Source organism: Bombina bombina, chromosome 8 (genome assembly GCF_027579735.1).
Source record: "Bombina bombina isolate aBomBom1 chromosome 8, aBomBom1.pri, whole genome shotgun sequence".
Lineage (NCBI taxonomy): Eukaryota > Metazoa > Chordata > Amphibia > Anura > Bombinatoridae > Bombina > Bombina bombina.
The window spans coordinates 261171738-261191460 of record NC_069506.1 but is presented as its reverse complement, the minus strand read 5'-3'; the positions used below and the strand labels follow the sequence as shown (position 1 = coordinate 261191460).

Sequence of the window (19723 nt, the reverse complement as noted above, 5' to 3'; positions counted from 1 at the left end):
AAAATAAAGATACCAAGAGAACAAAGACAATTTGATAATAGGACTAAATTAGAAAGTTTCTTAAAATTGCATGCTCTATCTGAATCACAAAAGAAAAAAATTGGGTTCAGTGTCCCTTTAATGTGTGAGCTATGTATGTGCAAAAACCTTAAAACATCACTGTACTCAAATTTCACTCACATGAAAGAGAAGCATTTAAACATGTTGATTTTTCTTTTTTTCCTTTACCAGAAAATGTGAAGTAAAGTAAAAGATATTAACATTTTAACTGAAACTTACACAGCAGCATTTGATGTGCACTTTTCACTCCTACTCTCTGGCTTTTGGTTTATAGCTTTTACCTACTAATTCTTATTGGTTGATAGGTACTTCCTGCCAATCCTTATTAGCTGATAGGTAGTTCCTACTAATGCTCATTGGCTGTTTGGTACTTCCTGCTAATTATTATTGGTTTATAGGTACAAATGTTCATTAGTAGTAAGTATACAATTCAACAATATCAAGGCAAAAATATCTACTTTTAATGCTGTTAATTTCATATAAATAGTTATTTTTTTAGTACAAAAATCCCTTTAACAATAAAAAATAACCTGTATGAATAGCCAAAATAATGCTGCTCAATACAGGGCGAAAATGGTTTCAAGTTGGCAAAGTTGTTAAAATCCAAATATAAAAAAAAATCCTTCTCAAATATTGTTTTCTGATTGGTTGGAATAATTCCAGTCAGTGCAAAGTATTAGTGTTGCTAACACAATTGAAAACCAATGAAAATCCACACTTTCTGGGGTTTCTAGCATTCTAAATAGATTCAAATAGGCCCCACTATACTAGACCTCTCCAAAGGACAGTGAACAAAGATTTGCAACATATCTCACTTAAACTTGTTTTACAAACATTGCAATAAATGCCAAATTTCAAATTTGAGCTTTTGAAAATAGAAACACCTTTCAAAAATTTGAGTTAAACACAATATAACACAATGTAACATATATGAGCAATTAATTGCAAAACAATGTTTTAAAATTATTTAACTGTCATTTGTTGCACATCAAGAGCAGTTCAGGGATAGACCTCTTGGAAAGCCTGGTGAAATCTATGTTTCTGGTCTCTTCTGCAATAGCAAATTAGGAATATATGCAAATAAGCTTGCAATCTGGGCTAACTAATTCCTGTTTAAAATGTTACGGGCTAAGGTAAATTACACAATACTAAGTATGATGAGGCTTTTCAGCCTCTTATGGGGAGGGGGAGTGGAACTAAAACAATATTCATAGTTATTTCACAGCAAAGGCAGACAGAATAAGTACAAATAAATATCAAAGATATATTGAAAGTTTGTTTTATTTTCTCAATTGAAGTTGTGCATAACCCAAGGGCATTTGAAAACATAAAATTCACATCATGGTATAATGTAGCCTTTGGTCGGTTTTGGACACTTTGAGGGCAAGATGCAACTTCCATTGTTATTGACATAGCCATTCTTGCATTTACAACCAGATGTACAAATTTTGGTACAGATAACTGGACCATCACAGGTGTCATAGCAGTGAGCAGTGCACTCATCATACACTTCAAGCTTGCCACATTTCTCACATTTTGCTTCAGGAATGCATTGTGGTGATAAGGAACTCGCCATGAAATAACCAGGTTTGCAGCCACAGCCAGGTTTGCAAGGTATTTTGCACATGATCTCTTTATTTCCACAATGTTTGGGACAGGGCATACATTCAGTATAATATTGCTCATTAACGCCACATTTTGGCTCTGCAAGGAAAGATAAAGAAATGATGAGGAAAAAAGATAATTTAAATGTCTAGTTGATACAAAAGATAAATGCAGTTAAGGATATTGTATTTCTCTAGCTAAACACTACCCCTTCTCCCCTTCTCTCAGTTAAATCTTTCTGGAGCAACACTGCACTGGCATTAGGGAGTCCATGTTTAAAACTCATGTTAGCAAAGCAAAAAGACAAGCGCTTTAAAGTTCATTTGCATATAATTACTTACAATTCTTTGCTCCAGGAAAAACATCATCTACTTTGTGTGTGTGCAGATGCCCTATTTAATAACCACTTTAGTGCCACTTTAAATATAGTGGAGGGGATATTTCCTCATCACTTTTTTGAGACTGGTTTGTATATTACTAAGATTTTCAGGGTCATATGATTGTCCTAAACTGTACTTTTCTTACTACAAGGCACTGCAAAAATGCCTAACTAAACTAGAAATGTCACTGAGAAAAACATAGTATGTGACATATTATCATGAAGAATAACTTTACAAGCAATGCAAAAACAATATTTAGTTTTATTCCACTTTTGATAGGAAGGTGCGTATATGTGTTTTTTTATTATTATATTATTTATGACAATCAGTTGCTCCCTAATTAAACTGTTGCATGACACTAGAAACATCATTGACTATATTATGGATACATATAAATCCATTTTAAAAATGTTTAAATTGTGAAATAAAAAAAACATGAAGCATAAATCTGCACATACATCTTTAACTGACCTAATAATGTTACATTGTTTTGTGCTTACTATATAACCGTCATGTATTAGGATGGGTAACAAATACATATTTTCACCAATAGAAAAGTAATAGAAAACATAACGTAGAGTAATGTATAATTATGGAACCTGATCAACAATGTATTTACTGTATTCTTTCATAGCATGAAAACATTTGTCAGACTTTTACAAAGTATATTTTCATAATACAATAAAAAAAACATGTTTTTAAAATTCTTACCAGGTTTCAATGGGTATGATTCAGCTTTTACATAAGTCAAAGGCAGTACTGTGGGTGAAAATGGGATATTGATTAGAAATATGATTTTCTGCTGTGTAAAATGACATGTATTTATCTTATTTTATATCATTGAGGTGAGGTGAGGTGAACTGTAATTAATTGCATACAGCATAGAGTACTCCCTAGATCTATTACTCACAATGTTTCCCTCTCTGAGTCATATCAAACTTAGGACATGTTTTGAGTATTTAAATATACTCAGATATCCATGTGATTTATGAAGCATAATAGTACAGAGCAGAACTCTGGAAAATATAATACAAAATACTCTTTCCTGTCTTTTACTTCTGTGTTTAGAAATCAAATGAAAACACTGAAACAAATATCTGTAAATGCAATGTTAGAGGACAAAATGCTATAAAATTCTTATCATAGCATAGATTACTTTACTTGCTATTTCAGAATGCTGATTTATTTATATACAGGCTATATAATCTCAGGATATCACATGTATAGATATATTATGCCTTTGTTTGGATGAAAATGACATTTATGAATCATTATTTATACTAATACCTGCGTTTTACTTATGCGTGTATGTATCATGTGTTTCACATTTCACACGGGCATCAATGAGATAACTTTTTGAGTTGCATGGCAAGCAATGTATTTAATGGACATTGGACTCAGGTGCTGCAGGTCTATGACTAAGACACGCAGCCAAAACGAGTAAGACCACTGTAGCTTTGGTCTGTGCCATGCATGGTTTTATATTTTATAATATTTTTTTCCAATAAAAGTTATGCCCTAAACTTTTTTCCTGCCTCACTGAACGTTGTTTTGGAGTGGTTTGTTAGGAAGAATCAGGGTCTTCACTTGGCGGTTTGCAAGGAGTTCAAAGCCGGTAACAGGAGTTGTGTTTTTGACTGTGGAGTTGGTACATTAGGGAGTGTCATTATTGCAAGGCTGAGAGCACAGCTTGGCGTGCAGGCAAATGTGAAAAGTTGTGTATTAGTCAGATCGGATCTGTGTCCCTTATAATTGTTTTACATATTTAGAGAAATGTGTCTATCAGCGCTAGACTAGGATGGCTATCTACGGCTCCACAAAAGCAAAGGGTCCTCAGCTGACCCTAATAGGGAATCAATGTAATTAATAAATGCTAGGGAGCGCCAATACAGGCAGAGATAGAATATTTAATAAACAATGTTACTTTTAACAATAACTTAGACAATGCTAAAATTCATGGATCCATGATGTAAATAAACATAGTATTACACAAATGATTAAAATATAGGACATAAAACATAAAACCAAGGTGATACGGTTCAAACACTGGTAACAATATAAAACTATAAAAACAGATGAATATATAACCAAAAATATACAATTGAAAAGAAGCTCACCATAAATTGACAATTTATTGTGAGCTTCTTTTCAATTGTATATTTTTGAGTTTTAGCGATATTACACTATGTACTGTTTTCTATTCACAGGTAAACAGAAAATGAACATTTGAGGAAACCATTGGATAATTTTTTCCACACACAATTATCACTTGGAACATTCTATCTATATTTTTGAGGAACTATTTATAAACATTTGACTTTTATTTCCACACTACTTGGATGATATCAGATTTTTGGACTTTATTGTTTTTTCATCACTTTAAGCATCTTATTTTGACCATTAGTCACCTGTTCACGCTTTTTTTTAATATATATATATATATATATATATATATATATATATATATATATATATATATATAAAATAGTTTTTTTGCCCTTTTTTAACATTTTTTGAGATTTTTGTACACATCCACAGGACCACATCATTATTTTGATTTTTTATTATTTTTTAAGTATATATTTGGTTTCGAATGAAAGCGCAACATTAACGTTAATGTTAACTTACACCTACCCAAAAAGAGCGTTGTACGCAATGCGCAAAGTATTTCAATGAAAACCTGGTACTTAATTGGAGCCGTAAACTACTTTTAGCTGTTGCAAACTTCAGTAGTTTACGGCTCTATTTTTTACGGCTCAATGGAAGCGAGCCCTAAGCATGGTTTGAGAACTAATATAAAAATATTTGAAAGGCTTTCTTAAAACTACTTTTTTTTATATATATAATATTTGATATAGAATGACTTATATAGTAAGCACTACTGGTAGTTTTCAATGTAGTTATCTGTATAGCTTACCCATTGCCAGCAACAGAATAATGACTGTGTTGTGCAGCATCTTTCCCTGTGAAGAGATTATTCACATTAATAGGTGTTTTTTCCTTCAGGTGTAGAACTATATATATGTATCTCAAAACTCTTGTTCCACAACACATAATACTTACCCTCAGTCCTTACCTACCCCCAGCCCTTACCTGTCCCCAGTCCTTACCTAACCCCAAGCCCTTACCTACGCCAGTCCTTACCTACACCCAGCCCTTACCTATGCCCAGCCCTTACCTATGCCCAGCCCTTACCTATGCCCAGCCCTTACCTACCCCCAGTCCTTACCTATGCCCAGCCCTTACCTACGCCCAGCCCTAACTTACCCCCAGTCCATACCTACCCCTAATCCATACCTGTCCCCAGCCCATACCTGTCCCCCAGCTCATACCTGTCCCCCAGTCCTTACCTGTCCCCCAGTCCTTACCTGTCCCTAGCCCTTACTTACCCCCAGCCCATACCTGTCCCCCAGTCCTTACCTGTCCCCAGCCCTTACTTACCCCCAGCCCATACCTGTCCCCCAGTCCTTACCTGTCCCCCAGTCCTTAACTGTCCCCAGTCCTTACCTACCACCAGCCCTTACCTACCCCTAGTCCTTACCTACCCCCAGTCCTTACCTACCCCCAGTCCTTACCTACCCCCAGCCCTTACCCATCCCCAGCCCTTACCCGTCCCCAACCCTTACCTGTCCCCAACCCTTACCGTCCTCAACCCTTACCTGTTCCCAACCCTTACCTGTTCCCAACCCTTACCTACCTCCAGTCCTTACCTGTCCCCAGTCCTTACCTGCCCCTAGTCCTTACCAACCCCAGCCCTTACCTGTCCCCCAGGCCTTACCTGTCCCCCAGGCCTTACCTGTCCCCCAGCCCTTACCTACCCCCCCAGTCCTTACCTACCCCCTAGTCCTTACCTGCCCCTAGTCCTTACCTGTCCCCCAGTCCTTACCTGTCCCCAGCCCTTACCTGTCCCCCAGCCCTTACCTGTCCCCCCAATCCTTGCCTGTCCCCAGCCCTTACCTGTCCCCAGACTTTACCTGTCCCCCAGACCTTACCTGTCCCCCAGACCTTACCTGCCCCCAATCCTTACCTGTCCCCAGCCCTTACCTGTCCGCGGCCCTTGCCTGTCCACCAGTCCTTACCTGTCCCCAGCCCTTACCTGCCCCCCAGTCCTTACCTACCCCCAGTCCTTTCTTGTCCCCAGCTCTTACCTACCCCCAGTCCTTACCTGTCCCCCAGCCCTAACCTACCTCCCTAGTCCTTACCTACCTCCCTAGTCTTTACCTGTCCCCCAGCCCTTACCTGTCCCCCAGTTCTTACCTACCTCCGGCCCTTACCTACTCCCTAGCCCTTACCTGTCCCCCAGCCCTTACCTGTCCCAGTGATGATCTTGTGCTCTTCAGCAGTCGCTTGCTGATTTGGACCTGTATCTTGCTGTGCAAAAAGTTCTATTTCCTTCTATTTATAATCAGATTACAGTGGATGTTAATTTTAATAAATAACGTCATCCACAAAACTTTTTATTGTTATGAAACAATAATTATATGTTTCAAACTCATATTAATTGATGATGTCTAAGGAAAAATGATTGCGCAATGACCTATAATGGCACAATGATGACACAAAAAAGTGACATGAGAGATATAGAATGATAGAGAATATACTGAACACTAGACATTTGTATCAGGAAAAACAAAAATACTATTTAATTTACAAACTGGAGAAATTCACAGATGTTCAAGAAAATGGCTCATTATGGGATGAGAAAAATCATTTACGTTTAAAAAAAATACAAATCTGCTAACCCTAACTGCTAAGTGTAAATATATGTAAACAATGCTTAAAGGGATAGTAAACTCCAAAAAAGATATTGTTTAAAAAGATAGATAATCCCTTTATTTACCATTCCCCAGTTTTACATAACCAACACTGTTATAAAAATATCCTTTTTACCTCTGTAATTACCTTGTATCTAAACTTTTTCTAACTGCCTCCTTATCTCAGATCTTTTGACAGACTTGCATTTCATGCAATTAGTGCTGACTCTTAAATAAATTCCCATGCATAAGCACAATGTTATTTCTATGAAACACATGAACTAACTTCCTCTAGCTGTGAACAATTGTCAAATGCATTTAGATAAGAGGCAGTCTTCAAGGGTTTAGAAATTAGCATATAAGCCTACCTAGGTTTAGCTTTCAACTAAGAATAACAAAAGAACAAAGCAAATTTGAAGATAAAAGTAAATTAGAAAGTTGTTTGAAATTACATACCCTATCTGAATCATGAAAGTTTAATTTGGACTTTACTATCCCTTTAAGGGTCTCTAATAGTGATAATTCTACCAAAAGAGACATGGCTAGATGTTCAGTCAAAGAGGCTGATTTATCAAATTGCAACTGACATGATCCGCTGTAGCAGATCATGTCCCCTGCACATCGATAAATGACGACAGAATACGCTGTCGGTATTTATCATTGCACAAGCAGTTCTGGTGAACTGCTTGTACAATGCCGCCCCTGCAGATCTGCGGCTAATCAGCCGCTAGCATGGGGTGTTAACCAACCCAATCGTATTCGATCAGACTGATTGCTGTCCGCCGCCTCAGAGGTGGCGGAGGAGATAAGGAGCAGCGTTCTTAAGACCGCTGCTTCTTAACTCCTGTTTCCGGCGACCCTGAAGGCTCGTGTGGAAACAGCTGCATTGGGGCCCATTGACCGCTTGGTAAATCGACCCCAAAATATTACCCTATGAAATAACTGTACCATTATAACAATAATGCCCTTAAATCCAGCTGTATATGTGAAATCAACAATGTGCTGCCCTAGGCTTCCAACCCTCAGTCTTGCCTTCCTGCCAGGCACACATGAAAGAGTAATTCAATTTTAGTTTGAACCAGGCTTAAACATTTTTTAGCCACTTATCCTAACCAGTTACAAAGTAGTTTTTACATTTTATTAAATCTTGGCAGCATAAACAGTCCTCAGTGACTAACATAATCTGTTTAAATCCTCTCTCTATATCGCTTAATGGGTTTATAACAATTTATAGTTTGACAATTATCATTACAATAATAACTGCAGATGAGCTCTTCAATGTCAAATCAAATTGTTTATTGGAAGCATTTTTTTGTTAGCATTTTGGTGAAAAATAGCCCTATACTTAACAAATGTAAATTATTGATATGTAGTGTCATAATAGTGGTTTGGTAAAAGAGTTTTTGCTGTTCCTGCTTGGTTGAAGTATACTGTGCCTTTAAGGAGACCTAGGAGGATATAATCAGCCTTAAAGGGACATAAAACCCAACAGGTTTCATTCAGGATTGAGATAGGGCACACGCTTTTAAACAGCTTTCCAATTTACTTCTATTATCAAATGTTCTTGGTTTTTATAGTTATCCTTTGTTGAAAAGCAGATATACATGCTCAGGTGTGTGCACATATCTGCAGTGCTAAATGGCAGCAGTTTTGTAACAATGTTATACATTAGTAAGCACTGTTTCCTGTCATGTAGTGTTTCAGTCATGTGCATGCTACCTACCTAGGTATGTCTTCAATAAAGAATAACATGAGAACAAAGCAAATTTGATAATCTAATAAATTGGAAACTTTTTTATAAGTGTATCCTCTATCTGAATATCGAAACACAAAGTTTGGGTATCATGTCCCTTTAATTGCAGTAGCCTTTATATTCCCTTAGTTGTGCAGTGTTTAGTTGCTTCTGCATTGAGGCTATCATACTGGGGCATTTGTTTCCTTGCTTATGGACTCTTGGTTTTGGCTTCGGCTTTCCTGATGCTACTTGTGTTTCCTGGTGATTTTTGTTACTAACTCTGGTCTGTTAGTGACTATGTTTTGTTTGCTGATTTGGTATAATAATGTTTGAGCTTGTTTTGACCTAAACAGTTTGACTACAACCGTTCTGCCTACCCTGTTCTGATCTCTTTTGCCTTGTTAATGTTACATTAGAGTTTAGTATCCCTGCATCTCATAGCCTCCATTTAATATGAGCTGCGCTAAAATGCGGAACTACTGCCAGTGCACCAGGGATAGGCAAGGTGTCCGTACACGGACACTTGGGTACGTGACTGGTCCTTGCAGTGTCCGCCACCCGTTTTGCGGTGGGGAGGGAGGAGTAGGACAGATGAATGCTGGTCCTCACTCCTCCTTGACCCAAGCGGCACCAAACTTGCGTAACCAAGTAAGTAACCAACCATGATGATCATGCAATTAACATCAAGGTGGGTGGGTTTGGTCAGGAATGGCAGACTCTCAATATAACCAAAAAATAAATAAAAGGTAATACCACAAGCAGTCTTTATATAAATGTTATTTTAAACTAGTTTGATTATATGACTAATTTTTACTTGTGGAACTAAACCAGGGGAGTCCAAAGTGCAGCCCATTTGACAGCAAAGTGTCACTCTCCTAATTTATAGAAACATAGAATATGTTGGCAGATAGGAATCATTCGGCCCATCTAGTCTGCCCAATTTTCTGAATACTTTCATTAGTTCCTGGCCTTATCTTATATCTAGCATGACCTTGTGCCTATCCCATGCATGTGTAAACTACTTCACTGTCTCTACCACTTCTGCTGGATGGCTATTCCACCATGTATCCACTACCCTCTCTGTAAAGAGAGTGTTTTTTGATGTTTTTAATTTGAAATGTACCTTGGTGTCCTTCACTAACATCTGTACTTTGGAAATGTCCGCCACAGCCTTGGTCCATGCCTTTCCCTGCAATGTACCCAGTGCAGTACCACCCGGGCCTCAGTGTTGGGGGGCCCTAGCAGCTGGATTTATATTGCTTTTAAAAGGCTTGGGGGTTCTATTAAAAAGAAATTAAACCCAAATTGTTTATTTCATGATTCAGGTAGAGAATACAATATTAAACAACACTCTAATTTACTTCTATTTTCTAATTTGCTTCATTCTTTAGATATCCCTTACTGAAGAAATAGCAATGCACATGGGTGAGCTAATCACATGAGGTATCCATGTGAAGCTACCAATCAGCAGCTACTGAGCCTATCTAAATATGCTTTTCAACAAAGGCTATCAAGAGAATAAAGCAAATTAGATATTATAAGTAAGTTGATAAATTGTTAAAAATTGCATGCTCTTTCTAAATCGCGAAAGAAAAAAATTGGGGTTTTGTGTCCCTTTAAGCAGAGCAAAAATGGGCCCTTTAAGAGCTGTCAGTAAGGGGACTGTAGTATGTATGTAGTTTGGATGAATGAGTAAATAATGCTTTCACCACCCTGCCATTTTCGGAATCCACCGGGATGCAGCAAAGGCAAACAGAGCATTACAAAAGCAACACCTAATCGCCAACATTAAAGTATTTTTTTTAAAAACTAACCGCCTGCATCAAGTATTAAAAAAAAACACAGCCCGCACGAAATATAACAAAAAAAAAATCCTACACAAAGTATTATCTCCTAAACCGCAAAATCCATACATCGCAATAAACCTATTTTCCCTATTAACCCCTAAACCACAAAATCCCTACATCGCAAAAAAACCTATTTACCCTATTAACCCCTAAACCGCAAAACCCCTCCATCGCAATAAACCTATTTACCTTATTAACCCCTAAACCCGAAAAACCCTTACATTGCAATAAACCTATTTAACTTATTAACCCTTTAAACTGCAAAGCCCACAACGCAAATAACTATTTAAATAACTAAGTACAGTACACTAACCTAACAACCCCTAACCTAACAACCCCTAACCTAACACCCCCTAACCTAACAACCCCTAACCTAACACCCCATTAAATAAACCCAAATTACCTAAACTAATACATTCTAAAGTTACAAAAAATAAAAAAAAAAATAGGTTTACAGAAAATAAAGAAATCAAATGACCAAATATAACAAAATTAAGCCTAATCCCTATTAAAATAAAAAGACCCCCCAAAATAAAAACACCCCTACTCTAATAATAAACTTTCAGTAGCCCTTAAAAGGGCTTTTTGCAGGGCATTGCCCCAAGATAATCAGCTCTTTTACAAAAATATACAAAGTCCCACCTAACATTAAACCCCCCACCCTCCAAAATAAAAGAATCTACCACTAAAAAAACCTAAACTACCCATTGCCCGAAAAGGGCATTTGTTTGGGCATTGCCCTTAAAAGTCCGGCGGAGAAGGATGTTCCTGGAAGAAGAAGAGTTTGCGCTTGGATGAAGACATCACAGCCTGGAACAGGACCTTCTCCGCCGGACTTCAGGAACCGTGAGTACCAACCTGGGGGTTAGATTTAGGATTTTTTAAGGGTTTTTTGGGGGGATTTGTTTTATTTAGATTAGGGATGGGCAAAAAAATAGCTAAATGCCCTTTTAAGGGCAATGCCCAAACAAATGCCCTTTTCAGGGCAATGGGTAGTTTAGGTTTTTAGTGTTAGGTTCTTTTATTTTGGTGGGTTTAATGTTAGGTTGGACTTTGTATATTTTTTGTAAAAGAGCTGATTATCTTGGGACAATGCCCTGCAAAAAGCCCTTTTAGAGCAGGGGGTGTTTTTTTTTTTAAATAGGGATTAGGTTTAATTTTTTTTAATTTGGTAATTTGATTTTTTTATATTCAATAATTTTAGCTTTTTTAATTTTTTGTAAACTTATTTATTTTTTATTTTTTGTAACTTTAGAATGTATTAGTTTAGGTAATTTGGGTTTATTTAATGGGGTGTTAGGTTAGGGGTTGTTAGGTTAGGGGGTGTTAGGTAAGGGGTGTTAGGTTAGTGTACTGTACTTAGTTATTGAAATAGTTATTTGCGTTGTGGGTTTTGGCGGTTTAAAAGGTTAATAAGTTAAATAGGTTTATTGCGATGTAAAGGTTTAGGGGTGTTAGGAATTGTTAGCATGACTAGCACCATCTTGTTCTTCGCCGCAATTTTGTCTTAGGCATCCATCTTGTCTAATGAATCTTTTATTATAGCAGTTATTATGTAGTGAGAAATATGCTGATGTTAGTAAGAATTGTATTAGTAATATTGGCCTTGCAAAGGTTCCTGGCAAGACACCCAGAAGTCCGTTATCTAGGTAAGAGGCCCAAATGACCTTGCTTGAAGCTGAAATAGGTGCACAGATGTATCTTTGCTACTGTTATCAGAAATACTCCTTCATACTCTTCTTTCTCTCATATATTTTAATAAGCTTCTTTTGTTCATGAAATATGGTATGATATGACGCAGTCATAACGTGTCATCAAGTTAACCCTGTATGCTGTACTTGCTGTCTATAAGACATGTTGTGTGTCTTACAATAAACAGAATTGTTTTTAGACTCATTGCTGCGTGGTCTGAATTCTATTCTTATGGATATCCTGAACAAATAATGTATTAATTTCCAGTTGGTACGGTGTGCCCGATGCCCTGTTCTGAACTGACACCCCCCTCATGAAAACAACGCCTAACAGTTTCTGGTGTCAGCTCGTGGGATTTACACAGGGTAAGTGGATGAGTGTTTTTTTACTCTACTTTCCCTCTGTGAATCTGAACCTAAATTTAGTTGGTTTTATTTTTTTGTAATAGGTGTTGGTAATATATGATAAAGGGTTAAAAGGGATTCCTTCTTCCTGCAGTAAAGAAAGAAGCAGGGTTTGTGCGAAGGGTCTTAGTCCTGTCGGCATGTGTGACAAATCCCTCTAGACAGGTATTGTAGTCCTGTCTGTTGAAGCATGCAAGATAAAAATTAGCATGCAGTTGACGGAGGTTATCAGTCACCCGGGCAAGCTGGCATCGCTTTGTGATAAGTGGGTTTGAGTCCCACTTGTGTTGAAGTTGTCCATATCCATTCCTATAGTAGACTTTTTGTTACTTATCACTGGAAATAAAAATACTATTTGCTTGCTTGCTTTTATTGCTATAAAATTGTGCTGTGCTGTGCTGTGCTTAGACATTATTAAGTGGCTGTGCATTTTATCATTGCTGCTATTATTGTGTTGTGGAAATAGGGTCTGCTCATAGATAATAATGCACAGAGAAGATTACATATTTAATGTCTACAAAAGGGTTAACAGTTTCTGTTAAAGACAGAAACATTTCAGGCAGAGACATCCACTAGAGAAAGGGAGGGGGATCATAAAAAAACTGTCAGTAAGCACTGCTGTGTAGATTCAAAGAGAAAACTCTGTGTTAAAGAATGTTGAGGGTAAAGAAGGGGGGCCACCGAGCGCACACACAGGGTCACATATTCAGAGAACAGAAAAAAACTGTTACAGCAGCTCTGTTTGTAAAACTCTTTCTCTCTTTGTTTGCAGTAACAAAATGTAGATTTTGTGCATTTGATGTGTCGTGTGATGGTCTGTCGGTTTTCACTGTGTCTTTTATGACGTGACATCCACTCGAGAAAGGGAGGGGGATCTTAAAAAAAAACTGTCAATAAGCACTGCTGTGTAGATTCAAAGAGAAAACTCTGTGTTAAAGAATGTTGAGGGTAAGGAAGGGGGGCCACCGAGGGCACACACAGGGTCACATATTCAGAGAACAGAAAAAAACTGTTACAGCAGCTCTGTTTGTAAAACTCTTTCTCTCTTTGTTTGCAGTAACAAAATGTAGATTTTGTGCATTTGATGTGTCGTGTGGTGGTCTGTCGGTTTTCACTGTGTCTTGTATGACGTGTAAAAGATTTACTTTAAAAAAAAAAAAGAGAGAATGTATTATTTTGTTTGAAAAATGTCTCAATCACCTGGAAAATGGCCATTTCTTGCAGATTCGGGCACTTTCAAATACATTTTAAATTTGGTGGAAAGTTAATCTTATTGTATTTTTATATGTCTTTGGGATGCTATGAAATATATGTTTTCCTGAGAAGGAAAGGAAGGAAAAAGGGAGTGAATTCCTGGTATGCGAGATGATATGAGCTTGTGTGTGTGTATCAACCTTGGTGCATTTTTCTTTCTGTTTCTTAGCTGGGAAATCAGACGTTGTACAGAGGTATTTTGTAGTGTTATTTTTTATAACTGTATTTTAAAGTCAACAGCATGTTTTAAGTATGTGTGTTATTAATAGTGATATCGCGAACTTAAAAATTTCGGTTCGCGAACGGCGGACTCAAACTTCCACTATTGTTCGCGAACCTCGCGAACCGCCATTGACTTCAATAGGCAGGAGAACTTTAAAACCCACAAGGACTCTTTATGGCCACAATAGTGATGGAAAAGTTGTTTCAAGGGTACTAACACCTGGACTGTGGCATGCGGGAGGGGGATCCATGTCAAAACTCCCATGGAAAATTACATAGTTGATGCACAGTCTGCTTTTAACCCATAAAGGGCCTAAATCACCTAAGATTAATAAATTGTTTGCAATAACGTGCTTTAAAACATCAGTTATGATGTCGTATCGATAAGGTAGTGTAAGGGTTATGCCCGCTTCACAGCGACAGACCAAACTCCAAGTGTAACGCACCGCAAACAACCGCAAACAGTCCATTTGCACAACCACGAGATAGATTTGATAGATAGATACATAGATTACATAGCTCAATTGATGCAATATACATATGATCCATACAAATTACATAGATCAATAGATGCAATATACATTTGATAGATATGAATTACATAGATCAATAGATGCAATATCCATTTGATAGATACGAATGTTATCGATCCAAAGATGCAATATACATTTGATAGATACGAATTACATTGATCAAAAGATGCAATATACATTTTATAGATGCGAATTACATCGATCAATAGATGCAATATACATTTGATAGATACGATTGATAGTTAGATAGATTTGATAGATAAATATATAGATTTGAAAGATATATAATTTCTCTGACAGAGTATAACAATAAGACATGCGGTCTGGCACCCGTGGTGTGTTAAGTAGTACTATTCTTAGCAGTTTACTACTACCTGTTACTCCCCCTATCGGGGGAGGTCTATATGGCCTGCATATTTGGAACAGGGAGATGGAAGAAGATGATTGGTACTTCAAATTTGTCAAAAAAAAGTGGCTGTCTCAAAACAGTCCGGACACGAGATAGATAGATTTGATAGATAGATATACATAGATTGATAGTTAGATATAATCGATAGAAGATAAATAGATAGATTTGATAGATATATAATTACCCTGACAAAGGCCTGATGGAAAATGAAATTAGATTAAACTTGAAATTAGCAAACTAATGTAAAAGTTTTTTTTATTTTTTTTAAAATAATGTTAAACCAACAGGTATGAGTGATTGCACAGAGCAATTAATCACAGTATATGCTTGCTGTTAGCCTGGCACACAGGCCTGATGGTAAATTAAATTAGATTAAACTTGCAATTAGAAAACAAATGTAAAAGTTTTTTTATTTTAATTTAAAATAATGTTAAACCACCAGATATGAGTGGTTGCACAGAGCAATTAATAACAGTATATGCTTGCTGTAGGCCTGGCACACAGGCCTGATGGAAAATAAAATTAGATTAAACTTGCAATTAGCAAACTAATGTAAAAGTTTTTTTTATTTTTTTTAAATAATGTTAAACCAACAGGTATGAGTGGTTGCACAGAGCAATTAATCACAGTATATGCTTGCGGGGGGGGGGGGGGGGCCTGGCACACAGGCCTGATGGAAATTGAAATTAGACTAAACTTGCAATTAGCAAACTAATGTAAAAGTTTTTTTTATTTTTTTTAAAATAATGTTAAACCAACAGGTATGAGTGGTTACACAGAGCAATTAATCACAGTATATGCTTGCGGTGGGCCTGGCACACAGGCCTGATGGAAAATGAAATTGGATTAAACTTGCAATTAGCAAACTAATATACATTTTTTTTTTTAAATAATGTTAAACCAACAGGTATGAGTGGTTGCACAGAGCAATTAATCACAGTATATGATTGCTGTTGGCCTGGCACACAGGCCTGATGGTAAATGAAATTAGATTAAACTTGCAATTAGCAAACTAATGTAAAAGTTTTTTTTATTTTAATTTAAAATAATGTTAAACCACCAGATATGAGTGGTTGCACAGAGCAATTAATAACAGTATATGCTTGCTGTAGGCCTGGCACACAGGCCTGATGGAAAATAAAATTAGATTAAACTTGCAAGTAGAAAACTAATGTAAAAGATTTTTTTATTTTTTTTTAAATAATGTTAAACCAACAGGTATGAGTGGTTTCACAGAGCAATTAATCACAGTATATGCTTGCGGTGGGCCTGGCACACAGGCCTGATGGAAAATGAAATTAGATTAAACTTGCAATTAGCAAACTAATGTAAAAGTTTTTTTTATTTTTTTTAAATAATGTTAAACCAACAGGTATGAGTGGTTGCACAGAGCAATTAATCACAGTATATGCTTGCGGTGGGCCTGGCACACAGGCCTGATGGAAAATGAAATTAGATTAAACTTGCAATTAGCAAACTAATGTAAAAGTTTTTTTTATTTCTTTTTAAATAATGTTAAACCAACAGGTATGAGTGATTGCACAGAGCAATTAATCACAGTATATGCTTGCTGTTAGCCTGGCACACAGGCCTGATGGTAAAAAAAGTTAGATTAAACTTGCAATTAGAAAACTAATGTAAAAGTTTTTTTATTTTAATTTAAAATAATGTTAAACCACCAGATATGAGTGGTTGCACAGAGAAATTAATAACAGTATATGCTTGCGGTGGGCCTGGCACACAGGCCTGATGGAAAATGAAATTGGATTAAACTTGCAATTAGCAAACTAATATACATTTTTTTTTTTTAAATAATGTTAAACCAACAGGTATGAGTGGTTGCACAGAGCAATTAATCACAGTATATGGTTGCTGTAGGCCTGGCACACAGGCCTGATGGAAAATAAAATTAGATTAAACTTGCAATTAGCAAACTAATGTAAAAGTTTTTTTTTTTTTAATTTAAAATAATGTTAAAACAACAAGTATTAGTGGTTGCAAGGAGCAATTAATAACAGTATATGCTTGTTGTAGGCCTGGCACACAGGCCTGATGGAAAATAAAATTAGATTAAACTTGCAATTAGCAAACTAATGTAAAAGTTTTTTTTTAAATTTAAAATAATGTTAAACCACCAGATATGAGTGGTGGCAGTGAGCAAGTTGGCACAATATATGCTGTGAGGCTCACACACAGGCTGGTAGCAGGCAGGCAAATGCAAAAAAAAAATGACTGGAGTTCTAGCTCTATGCAAAAAAATAAATAAAAAAAATTTAGCCCTGAAAAGGGCTTTTTGGGGTGCTGTCCTTACAGCAGAGATCAGATGAGTCCTTCAGGACTTTAGTGGAGACTGAATAGACTAGCCTAGCTATCAATTTCCCAATAAATTCAGGAGCTGCAACAATAAACCTCCTCTCTCTTCAAAAGCTGCATCACAATGATTCTAAAATGGCTGCTGCCCGGGACCTGGGAGGGTCTGGAAGGGAGTGTCTGCTGCTGATTGGCTGTAATGTGTCTGCAAAACAGTCCGGACACGAGATAGATAGATTTGATAGATAGATATACATAGATTGATAGTTAGATATAATCGATAGAAGATAAATAGATAGATTTGATAGATATATAATTACCCTGACAAAGTATAATAATTAAACATGCGGTTTGGGACCCATGGTAACTAGGTTGTGTTAAGTAGTACTATTCTTAGCACTTTCATCCCTGTAACTCCTCCTATCGGGGGAGGTCTATATGGCCTGCATGATTACCATGACAAAGTATAACAACAAGACACACGGTTTGGGACCCATGGTAACTAGGTTGTGTTAAGTAGTACTTTTCTTAGCAGTTTAATCACTCTTACTCCCCCTTTCGGTGGAGGTCTATATGGCCTGCATGATTACCCTGACAAAGTATAACAACAAAACATGCGGTCTGGGACCCATGGCAACTAGGTTGTGTTAAGTAGTAACAAACTAATGTAAAAGTTTTTTTTTTTTTTTTTTAAATAATGTTAAACCAACAGGTATGAGTGGTTGCACAGAGCAATTAATCACAGTATATGCTTGCGGTGGGCCTGGCACACAGGCCTGATGGAAAATTAAATTAGATTAAACTAGCAATTAGCAAACTAATGTAAAAGTTTTTTTTTTTTTTTAAATAATGTTAAACCAACAGGTATGAGTGGTTGCACAGAGCAATTAATCACAGTATATGATTGCTGTTGGCCTGGCACAAAAGGCCTGATGGTAAATGAAATTAGATTAAACTTGCAATTAGCAAACTAACGTAAAAGTTTTTTTTATTTTAATTTAAAATAATGTTAAACCACCAGATATGAGTGGTTGCACAGAGCAATTAATAACAGTATATGCTTGCTGTAGGCCTGGCACACAGGCCTGATGGAAAATAAAATTAGATTAAACTTGCAAGTAGAAAACTAATGTAAAAGTTTTTTTTTATTTTTTTTAAAATAATGTTAAACCAACAGGTATGAGTGGTTGCACAGAGCAATTAATCACAGTATATGCTTGCGGTGGGCCTGGCACACAGGCCTGATGGAAAATGAAATTAGATTAAACTTGCAATTAGCAAACTAATGTAAAAGTTTTTTTTATTTTTTTTTAAATAATGTTAAACCAACAGGTATGAGTGGTTGCACAGAGCAATTAATCACAGTATATGCTTGCTGTTAGCCTGGCACACAGGCCTGATGGTAAATTAAATTAGATTAAACTTGCAATTAGAAAACAAATGTAAAAGTTTTTTTATTTTAATTTAAAATAATGTTAAACCACCAGATATGAGTGGTTGCACAGAGCAATTAATAACAGTATATGCTTGCTGTAGGCCTGGCACACAGGCCTGATGGAAAATAAAATTAGATTAAACTTGCAAATAGCAAACTAATGTAAAAGTTTTTTTTATTTTTTTTAAATAATGTTAAACCAACAGGTATGAGTGGTTGCACAGAGCAATTAATCACAGTATATGCTAGCAAACTAATGTAAAAGTTTTTTTTATTTTTTTTTAAATAATGTTAAACCAACAGGTATGAGTGATTGCACAGAGCAATTAATCACAGTATATGCTTGCTGTTAGCCTGGCACACAGGCCTGATGGTAAATTAAATTAGATTAAACTTGCAATTAGAAAACTAATGTAAAAGTTTTTTTTATTTTAATTTAAAATAATGTTAAACCACCAGATATGAGTGGTTGCACAGAGAAATTAATAACAGTATATGCTTGCGGTGGGCCTGGCACACAGGCCTGATGGAAAATGAAATTGGATTAAACTTGCAATTAGCAAACTAATATACATTTTTTTTTTAAATAATGTTAAACCAACAGGTATGAGTGGTTGCACAGAGCAATTAATCACAGTATATGGTTGCTGTAGGCCTGGCACACAGGCCTGATGGAAAATAAAATTAGATTAAACTTGCAATTAGCAAACTAATGTAAAAGGTTTTTTTTTTTTTAATTTAAAATAATGTTAAAACAACAAGTATTAGTGGTTGCAAGGAGCAATTAATAACAGTATATGCTTGTTGTAGGCCTGGCACACAGGCCTGATGGAAAATAAAATTAGATTAAACTTGCAATTAGCAAACTAATGTAAAAGTTTTTTTTTAAATTTAAAATAATGTTAAACCACCAGATATGAGTGGTGGCAGTGAGCAAGTTGGCACAATATATGCTGTGAGGCTCACACACAGGCTGGTAGCAGGCAGGCAAATGCAAAAAAAAAAATGACTGGAGTTCTAGCTCTATGCAAAAAATAAAATAAAAAAAATTTAGCCCTGAAAAGGGCTTTTTGGGGTGCTGTC

At 36.4% G+C, this 19723-nt stretch overlaps 1 protein-coding gene across 2 annotated transcripts in view; it reads right to left on the bottom strand.

The window, feature by feature from the left end:
• Positions 1–1323: 1323 nt before the first annotated feature.
• LOC128638175 (zonadhesin-like) overlaps positions 1324–19723 on the bottom strand; it is a 32159-nt gene continuing 13759 nt past the window's right edge. The window contains exons 2-5 of one of the 2 annotated variants that reach the window (XM_053690040.1): positions 6356–6440; positions 4963–5008; positions 2757–2804; positions 1324–1764 (exon numbers count right to left, since the gene is read on the bottom strand). In XM_053690040.1, coding sequence (XP_053546015.1) covers positions 1400–1764; positions 2757–2804; positions 4963–5002 — 453 coding nt within the window. In that variant the 5' untranslated portion in view covers positions 5003–5008; positions 6356–6440 and the 3' untranslated portion in view covers positions 1324–1399. The remainder of the gene's footprint in view (positions 1765–2756; positions 2805–4962; positions 5009–6355; positions 6441–19723) is intronic. The other variant, XM_053690039.1, reaches the window with a different exon arrangement.